Source organism: Nesoenas mayeri (genome assembly GCF_963082525.1).
Source record: "Nesoenas mayeri genome assembly, chromosome: 3".
Lineage (NCBI taxonomy): Eukaryota > Metazoa > Chordata > Aves > Columbiformes > Columbidae > Nesoenas > Nesoenas mayeri.
Window position 1 is genome coordinate 113,960,028 of NC_137544.1, and position 10,433 is coordinate 113,970,460.

At 42.0% G+C, this 10,433-nt stretch overlaps 1 protein-coding gene across 1 annotated transcript; it reads right to left on the reverse strand.

Moving 5' to 3' along the window:
- Positions 1-1,427: 1,427 nt before the first annotated feature.
- On the reverse strand, positions 1,428-7,678 carry PROKR1 (prokineticin receptor 1; the record flags this gene model as incomplete). The annotated part of the gene is made up of 2 exons (XM_080342482.1): positions 1,428-2,124; positions 7,182-7,678. 2 exons carry the CDS (start codon positions 7,676-7,678, stop codon positions 1,428-1,430), a joined length of 1,194 nt encoding a protein of 397 aa, XP_080198608.1.
- Positions 7,679-10,433: the final 2,755 nt, after the last annotated feature.

Consider the following 10,433-nt stretch of genomic DNA (forward strand, 5'->3'; position numbering starts at 1 on the left):
TCAATATATTAGAGTCTGTGATATCTTATGTGTAGTTTAAATGAATAGGTATGACTGCAACTGTTGCCTGCTTTAGCACAATTATCACTTAAGAAACACCAGTCCTGGAGTTGCACAAAATCAGAATAGTAAAAACAGCACTGAGGGAGGCAAGGCAGAATTCATCTTGAGTTGTTGCTTCACCTTTGACCAGACAATGAGCTACTCACCTCAACCAGTGACTGGCTTGCCGAAGCCTAGAGTCTGTCTCCATTGCTTGCAGAAGGGCAGATCGTCTCAAGATCTCTGTGCTTTTTTGGCCTTACTAGTACTTTATTTTGAAGGTGTACACAGACTTGGTAAGATGTCTAGACCTGGTTCAGCAGGGTGAGTCCTACTGATAAACAAGCTGAAACACACAAAATTCCATCTGAACAGAAAGAAAACACTTTTTTTCCTGGGAGGGCTGTTGAACACTGGCACAGGTGGTCCAAGGAGGCTGTGGAGTCTTTGTCCATGGAGTCAGTCAAAACCCAACTGGATGCAATGCTGGGGAACCTGTTCTAGCTGACCCTCTTTGAGCAGAAGGGTGGACTGGGCAACCTGGAGATATTGTTCCACACCTCTACAATTCTAGGATTGATTCTGTGAAGAGCTGAGTGACTCAAGGCAGCAAAGCTGGCCATATAGTGCCTGGAGATGAGAGAAGGGAACAGGTCACTTCAATATGCAGCTGTGCCACTTCCAAATACATGATAAACACAGTAACACTCTACAAAAACTACAGAGTGGAAGGCTGATAAAATATTTTTAAACAAGGTGTCACAGGAAGAGACTTGAGGTTTTCACTAGACTGTTAAGCAGTACTTAGCTTTGTAGAGAACCTGTCTTTCATAAGAGCATGCTGCATGTTGGACAGTATAAAGCTGGTGGTCTGTAGACTTCAAGGAGCTTCATCATGAGGAGTATACTGAGAGGACAAAGTGACATGAAGCAACGTGGGCTTCTTTGCCATCGTTCCTCTTGTGAGCAGAAGGAAAAGGACACCAAATAGCTTAAAGGTACAAATAATAAGCTCAAAGGGGTTAAAAGTTTTCTTCTAAGAAGAAACAAAGAGGCATCATTGCTTGGATCAGCAGTCAACTCCTCCATCATTGTAATATGCTTTAATGCATTCATAGGCTTTTTTGTTCACCTTAAACAACTCTAAAATGAGTGTCTACATCCCAAATTTACAGACGGGTGAACTGAAGCACAGCATCAATCTGGGTTACGGGATTATAGAGCAGTCCAGTGAAAAGAGTTCTGGTAGAAATGCATAGTAGGCTGCTTTTTGAGGGCTCTCACCAATGGTGGGTATTCCCACAGACAAGGGAGAAGCTTCTGAGGAGGCGTTATGACCTCTTTACCTCCTCTCCAAAAAATGTGAGATTAAAACTGCAGAAAATCTATTTCAGTTTTATGCAGTCTACTTCCTCTGTGACAGGCATTGCACTTGTTCTCAAGTCTAAATCTGTGCTAGATTTGCTTCCTTTATATGTTGATCTCCATCTGAGAAACATGATCTTCTTGAAATACTTTATGGTGTTATTTTTTACAGTTACAAAACACAGGGTGTTTATCATGCTGTTACTCATAGCAATGCATTCAACTATGTAAAAAGCAGTAAGATAATGCTTCTCTTTCACAAAGATTGTGGGGAAAAAGTCACGGACAATTATTAAGCCATAGAAGGGTGCCCAGCAGAGAACATAGGCAATCAGGATGCACATCAGCACCATAACGGTTTTTCTTCTACATCGAAGCCTCTTCCTGATCTGTTCCGTCTGAAATCCTGGTACGGTTTTAAACCAAAGCTCCCGAGAGATCCTGGCATAACACAAGGTCATCGTAATCACAGGTGCAACAAATTCAATGCCAACGATGAAGAGGAAGTATGATTTATAGTACATCTGCTGGTCAACTGGCCAAATTTGACCACAAAAAATCTTCTCCTGGTTCTTCACTATAAATAACACTGTTTCGGTAGCAAAGTATGCAGATGGGATAGCTACAAGTATGGAGACGATCCAGACCAAAGCGATGAGGAAGGTTGCTGTTTGATAATTCATACGTGGTTTCAGTGGGTGAACAATGGCCAGATACCTAGAACAGACAGAAACATTCAAAATGAAGTCTGCAAACACTGTTAGTCAGACCACACTTCAAAATACAAGTGGAGAGAATTGGGCAGAAGGAAATAGCTGTCATTCTTAAAGAGAGCATGACAAATTTGTCTATGAGGAGAGTTAAGAAAATTTTTTGAAGTATCAACCTTGAGCCAAGTCCCTAAATCTAGTCAGAAACTCTGGGGTGAGCCGAAGGGTTTACTAGGACAGTGGTTACTTGGCAGTCTGAAAATCTGAGTGTATGGTAGGATGACTGAAGATGGTTTTAAGATTTCAGTCTTAAACCTGTTAACAAGATCAGGCTGAAAAAGTTGTAACTTTGTATCAAAAACTTCTTAACACAGAATCAGGTCTGGGAGTTGAGGAAAGACTGGAAGAGGAGGAAGAGAGGGAATGTTCCTATTACTGACAAATATGTTTGCAGGACCTAGCACAATATGCGTGTGAAGTCGTATCCAGGATGTACCATGGTATAGCATCTGGAAATTCTTTGGTGTTTGTACTGTTTCCTTGATTCTTTCATGGGGTGAAAAGAGCTGAAAGTGGTGCTGATGAATAGTTACAGCCAGCAAAGGACTCTGTATCCATTTTCTGCCCATGCAAATTTTGGTTTCATCTGCAGGAGGTGTCTGTTGCTAATTAATCTTAAATATGCTGCCTTAAGTAATGTGCCAAAACATAAAACTCGAGTTAGATACTTACACTCCTTATGGCTGTAAAGCTGCAAGGTGGATTGCAGTGTTTCACAAAGTGTGGAGAAAGGGAAGTATATTACTTGCAAGATCCATCAATTGCCCTTGATTCAGTCAAAAAGGTGCCAGGGCCAATTTATTCTCTAACTGAGGAGAAACAGTGAATGGGGAATGGAGAACCAGCAAACAAAAAATGATTTGTAAATAGAAGCCAAACAGGCATAACATAACAAAAATCAAAGCTGAGATTTCTGGGGAAAACTTGTTGAAAATATCAAGATCATGCCTGCTGGAAAGAAGTACATTTAAGGATCGAATTATGTCACAGTATAGTAGTACTTGTATTAACAAGATGAGAGTAAAGTTATACTTGTATCTCAGCTCAAGCTATTTCGTGGTCATTATGTTTGTTTGTTTGAAAAACATCCTCGGTGTCTAAATACAAAAGCCTACATGGGATGTAGTCCCTTTACCTTCATGCTAAACAGGCACCTACCAGATATTAAAGTGACTTATTTTAGACATCTGCTTATGGGTAGGATGAATGGAGCTTTCAAAGTACTTTCTTTTCTTCATTATGCAGTGAATTGTGGCATTCACTCTGGTTTTCGTTTGTTTGTTTTTTTGGAGTTTGGGGGGCTTGTTTTTTTAAGAAGCTATAGATGTAAGAAGAGCTTTCATTAGCATACACTGTCCCAGAAAGATTAGGATATTTCTGCTAAAAAGGGATTTCTATCGGAGACACTCTCGAGCTCCCAGTGCAATTGTATTTAACACAAAAGATTATTTTAAAAAGTGGAATTTCTCATTCATTCAGAGGCTTTTCTATGTGTTTATATTCTATACATAAATAGCATGCACAGGGTATATTAATTTGAAAATAAAATGGAAAGTCAGCAGCACTTTTCATCAGCCAGATCTTGGAAGCAGATGAATTGTTCATTGCTCTTAATAGTGCAGGCTAGATGTCAAGGGACAGCAGAATTACTCTGCCTCATTGTGGAGCTGATAAATGAATATTTTTAGATTGTGGCCTGTGGAAACAATGTTGTGGGATAATGTATGTGTATGCATTCATAACTATGCATATGTGCTCAGCAGAACATTTGGCTGGGTAGGGTAAATCTCTACAAGAGAGTCAGAAGGAAGCTTTTGTGGTAGATTTCCTGATTGTCATTGCTTATCACACTGGGGTTGTTACTGTGAAGTGGTCCTGGAGCATATGAACTAGGTTCAGATGAAACGGTCCTGGAAGGTGTTCTCTAAAAATGTACATAGAACACACCAGGCACCCATGGGTGTCGATCCAGGGGACCCAGCCAAAGCTAACCCCCCAAATATTTACAGCATGGACACTGAGCCCTTAGCATGTACTCTTGCTCTTCATATCCTCTCCTTTCACATTGCATTGTTTTCTGGTGTAGATGTGGCCTTAAATATGTGAGATTCTTATGTTTCATGTGAACAGACATCCAGCAAGATGAAAGACGGCCACACCTGCAGGAAATTCTGTGGGGCAGGCTCACCCTCTGTACACAAGTGAGCCCTTTTAAATGATCTAGACTTTGTTAGGAGCCCATTCTTTTTTAGAAACTGAAGTCAATGATCCACATGACATAACCAACGTGGAATGGTTGATAGTTAAATTAATGAGGTTTCTCTTTGTTTACCAAGTTAAAAGCTCACAAAAAAAAAGGCAGTATAACCAAAACAGTGTGTTCTTACAACAAACTTCAGTGATTAATCATTTCCAGGATTGTTTTTAAAGATGGGTGGGGAGATAGGCTAGAAATCTTCTGATTTCTTAGCAGGCATAAGGGCTCAGTGACCCATGTTACTTCATCAACTTGGGATGCACTAGCAGAGCCTTCCAATACATTTTTTTAGAAGTGAAAAAATATAAACAATAGAAAATGGTAATGCATACATGATGGTGTTTATAAGCTTAACCCTGAGTCCTCAGCTGCTGTTCAAAGGTTATTTTGTTAGACACTTGTTACAAATTTGTTTCATAGGAGCTGATTTTCCTTTCCCACACAACAGGCAAACATCTCTGAACTTCCCCAGTGTCATTTCACAGACTTCTGTTGACGTCAGTGACAGCTGAATCAGCTGCAAACAAGCTGTATCTATACAACTATCAGCAGGGTTAACTGCTCCTGAGCTGTCTTTTGGAACAGGTACTGACAACTATGCAACATTAGACTAGAGCATAAAATGGCACATGAGAGAAATTGGGGGAAAAAAGGGAAGAGGGGGGTGGGAATCATACAGTGTGTATATGCAGAGGGTATACAGAGATGTATATTGTGTTTGTGCACAAAAGATGACTTGTGATGGCCTTTCTGTAAAGAGTTTACTCTGTGGGCTTTCTGAGTCAGTCATATCAGACTTATGTCAGCATGAAGCTGATCCTCAGTGCCTCGGTCTGTCAGAATCTGCAGTGCATAAGGCTAAGAGAATAGGAGTCAGAAGAAAGAATACAATTAAATTAGATTGTTAAAATTCCTGGAGTGAGAGGCAGGCGTAGAAATATCTCAGGACTGCAGCATAAAGCAGGTAGTGTAGCAGGTGGATATTATTATGCTCTGCTTACCCCATTATGAAGGCTGTAGGAAAATCACTGCTAAACTGGGTTGGTGTAGCATTTTATAATTTTCTGGACAATACCATAAATATGGGTGCCATAAATGATGACCTGTGGGTCTTTCCTGGCTTGCCACTGTGCCATCCTCAGAGGCATGTAAAGAGAGGAGAGTGTGAGAGAAGAGTATTAATAGAGCAGAGGGTGCTGGCCACAGTCACTGAGCATCCAGCTAAGACCTCAGTACTATTGAGTGGTTAATGTAATGATTGTTGGGTTTTCTCAGTGTGGCATGACAGAAAATAAGAACTCTGTTTTGCAGGCGAGACAGAAGTCTTGTCTTTTACTCACTTTCACAGCAAAACGAAAGGTGGGAAAAATACTCGAGGGAGAAAGAAATATCCTGTAAGGCAATAACTCTGTTGGAAACTCACCTGTTAAATTCTGTATCACCAGTCAATTATTTCTCTCGCTGAAGAGTATTTACGTCACTGTTTATAGAAGAGGTTAGACTCAGAAAAGCTGTGTAGGTGTTGCAGTTTAACCCCAGCTAGTAACTGAAACTGCAATAGCCACTTGCTCACTGCCATGCCACTCCCCAAAACTGGAGAGAATCAAAAGACAAGGAAGAAACTCATGGACTGAGATGAACACAGTTTAATAAAATAAAAAAATTATGCTATTATAACACCACTACTACTACTATGTATAAAATGGAAAATAGAATATAAGGTAAAAGACACCCAATGCAATTCCTCATGAACTCTGTCCACACTGAGCAAGCAGCCCCAGGAAGCAGCACCCTGGTCACAAACAGCCAGTTCCAGGGGAAGAGGGAAAAAGGCAGTAAGGCCCAGAGGCCTCTGCAGAATGACAGGATGGCAAAAGGCTGAATTAAAAGAAAACTCCTGAACAGAACTGCACTGAAATGGAGCAGAACTGGAATGGGTTTCCCTAGCCGGAGAAACCTGACTTTCCTTAAACATGAAGCATGACACTACAGACATGGAATATTGTTACTGATCAGTCTGGATGTCAGTCAAGATTCTGCCCCATCCATGCTCCCCTTCCTCTGCCCGCACCTGCACCTGCGGGCAGAGAGCTCAGAAAAACCTTGGCTCCCAGACAACAACTAAGATAACAGTAAGCTCTTATGTTCTCTTTGTTCCAACTCAAAGACACTGTAAAGTTATTTGAAGAAAAACATTATTTCTGTCCTGGGGTGTTACCATCTTATTCTTAAACTAAATCCAAGCAATGACTGTGCTAGATATGAAAAACAAATGTTTCTAACTGCATGAAGAACGTTAACTTTCTTTCAGTCAAACCAGCACAGTAGGTCAGTAGTGAAGGTTCCTTAGAGACGTATGGTTTGGATCAGAATTATATAGTGTTGTTAAACACCCTCATCTCTGGGTGTTTCTGATTTGTTTCTCCTCTTTCCCTTATTCCATAAATCCTCTCCTACATTTGAATCAAGCATATCTTTATGAGGTTGTGGGTTTTTGGTTTTTTTTTTTTAAATATATCAGCATTCTTTTCATGGGAAAAGCTCAATCAAGAAATTTCCACAGAGTTTTCTCTGGGGTGATGTCATGACCTCATGTAATTAAATTTTTATGAAACAAGATACCCGGTACCTACCTGGATATCAGCAAATCCTGCAGAACAGCTGAGCATATTAAAAACCTAGAAATCTGGACAGCCAACCTCAGGAGCTCTGGCAATGCCCTCGTGCATTCATACCACCCCACTTACCTGTCAACGGCTATAGCCAGGAGGGCATTGGTAGAAACATAGAGGGAGACAGTCCGTAGGTAGTTGACTGAGGCACAGAGGACGTGGCCATGCTCCCAGGACAGCTGCCGTACCACGTAGTAGTCCATCTCGAAGGGGCAGCACACGATGGCCACAATGAAGTCTGAGATGGCTAGGTTGGCAATCAGCAGGTTGGTGAGGTTTCGCAGCTTCTTGTAGCGGGCAAGAGCAGCGATGAAGATGAAGTTGCCGATGCCACAGACCAGCATGATGCCAACCAGAGCCACCCCGATCACAATCTTGGCTGCAAAGAAAGTGCGGGTTTTGGTCACGTCATCTTCACTGTCCAGTGGCAGGTCATAATCGCTGTAACTGAAATTGAAAGGGAAGGAGAAGTTTCGCAAGGAGGTTAAATCCCCGTCATTGAGATTGTAGATTGGAGCAAAGTTGAGGTTGATGGTAGCATTCGGGTTATGTTCAGCTTGCTCCATGGCCATGTGTGTCTTCTTTTGACATGGGTCTTGGCTGGCCCTTGATTTCGTGTTAGAATTACCCAGGGTGGCAGGGCACAATTGTGGCAAGCGAGAGACCTCATCCAAAGTTTCCTTCTGAGCAGTGAGTCACCTTGTCTTTGTCCTCATGAGATTATACAGCAACAGCCTCATTTACCTCCTTCTGTGGGAACAAAAAAGAGGCAAACATTTCCTGAGAGGAAATTACAGCAGAAATACTGTGCTTGAGGGAAAGCAAGACCCACCTTATTGCTTCACAGCAATATTGCTGGTTGTGCACAGTGGGAAGAAATACCCTGTGAAACGATGCTTCTGTTATCATGAAGTCCCCTGAGTTGCATAATAGACTGGTTGTTACACCCAGCAGTTTTGTTTACCAGTGATGAAATTTTATTTTCAGCACACAGTGAAATGAAGTTATAGGAGTGTAAAATCCACTTTGAACCCTGCCAGCCTTCAAGCCCATGGTGCTGTCAGTCCTGTGCAAGGTAAAGAAACTAAAATGAGATGACACCTCAATTTGCTGAAAAGTGTCTGATATGCCATTTGGACAAAGTTTTTGCTTTATGCTAGATGTTTCAGAGCTATGTGGTAGGTGAGAACAAAAAGAGAGCTGATGTTCTGGCTTCTGAATGCATATCTTAATTAAGAAAGAGTTGCCAAGACCCAAGAAAATAGCAAAGCCAGCACTTTCCCTTTTGGCAGCTATTAATTGAGTAGGGGGACCAAATTTTCAGCCAGCATTATCCATTATTGCTTCTCTCAAATCAGTGGAGCTCTGCCAGTTTGTACAGACAAGATTCTGAGCCATGAACCAGCTTGTAGGGCTTTGCTGTGATGGCAAAACTGCCATTCTCAGGGAGAGTGCTTCCACAAAGAGACTCTTGAAGTGAAAGGGAAAATCTTTGTTAAGCAGGATGAAGTGCCTTGAATTTTTGAAGGAGGAGCAGGCTCCATTTTTTTTTTTTACTAGTGGTTATACCAAATGTTAAAAATTGATTTATTTTCCACACTGAGGGGAAAAAAAGAAAAATCTAATCTGCTTCCCAATTTTGCCTCTATTCTGTATCAAAATGCTGAGAGGGCTGTCTTCTTGCATCTTCCTGTGCCACATCTGGGAATCTTCACACCAGACTCTCAGCTGTCAGGACAGTCCCACCCCATCCCAGAAGAGAATTAGGGGCATTACCACTTATTCCGTATTGAGGCAGTAGGTCTTGAGGGTGTAAAATGCTATTGAACAATGTCCATCATGGCTACAAAGGACAATCTGCAGAGTGAAGCTGTTGCCTCCCTTCCTTCCCTGGAACCACCCTCAGCTTCTGATGTACCAACATCTAATGAATTTCTGAGAGAAACTCTCTTGTACAACTTCTGTCTTCAGAAGTTGCTTTTCAAACTGAGAGCTGCAGAACAACAGAATAACAGAAAGCCAAAGCCTGAAAATAAATAACAGTTCAAACAATTGACTGCTTTACAAGACATGCCCACAGCTGCCTGGAAATGTGAACATTCCTTTGAGAGAAATATTAAATACTTGGATGCAAAATCTGTGTGTTGGTCAAAGCAAGATGCAGTACCTGTTTCATACAGGTTTCCCTGCGAAATACCGAGAGTGGGCTTTAAAATAAAGAAATACAACCCAACCATCCACAAACTGACATAACACTATCAGCTAACTGTACCTGCAGTTGCTCTCATCTTCTTGGAGGTCTCAGGCACCCTGGGGATACCCTCCACGTTTCTCCCCTGCAAACGTGTCACTGGAGCAGAGAAAGGATCACCGAAAGCAGCCAGAGAACTTCGCTGAATGATCATTTCTCTCCCAAGCAGGTTTGCCCTGCAGCTCAGGGGAGGATGGCTCGCTGTCTCTGTGCATGCATCTAAAGCCTTTTCTCAGTGGGAGGCACCTTGAAGCTGTCCATGCATTTCTGATTTTAAAGAGGCAGTGCAATACGGAGACAATAGAGCACAGCCTTTTTTTTTTTTTTTTCCCCACTGAAGGCATTGAATCAGCAGAGCAGCTTTGTTACCAGGTCTGAGCATGAAAGGTGTAAAACCCCAGTCTTCACTTGCTCTTTGAGTTTTGTCTGTGCTAGGCAGCAGCTACCTACACCTGATGTGCTACAGAGGCAAAATAAAAACCTCCCAGTGGAGAGGAGGGGGAAGAAGGAGGGGGAGCTGCTTTCCCAGGGACCTTTCTCCGTGGAACTCTCCCAGGCTATTGTCTATAGATCTGCTGCTGTGGCAGCTCCGGCAGAAGGAGGGTCAAACATTGAATAGCCATAAATCAGCTTTTCTTGCCCTCTCAGGGAATTACTGAGAGCAGAAAAGTGACAGTGAATCCTTAAGGACTTGGTGTCCTTTGCTAATGCTGCCTCCTTGTTGCTCTGAAGCACTCGATCCCGAGGGAGCAGTTCTCTTGCTTCTAAATCTCCAGAAGGAAAGGAAATGCACAGCAGATACCTTGTCCTCTTATGTACCTCCAGTTTTATTCACATTAGCGGACATATTCCAAGATGTGTAGTTGGGACCGTAGGAGGCTGTAGAGGTAATTAAGAGTGTAGAAGGTCTGCGGAAAACTTAAAATATGTGGCCTAAAATGCACACTCACAAGACTCTACTTTCATAAGCTCGTGGGCACATAGCTGTAGAAGAAGGAGGTAGATAAGGAAAATAATGTGCAATATGTCTGCAGTAAAAGGGCCACCAATGGGACATTTCTTCCAGAAAACTTGTG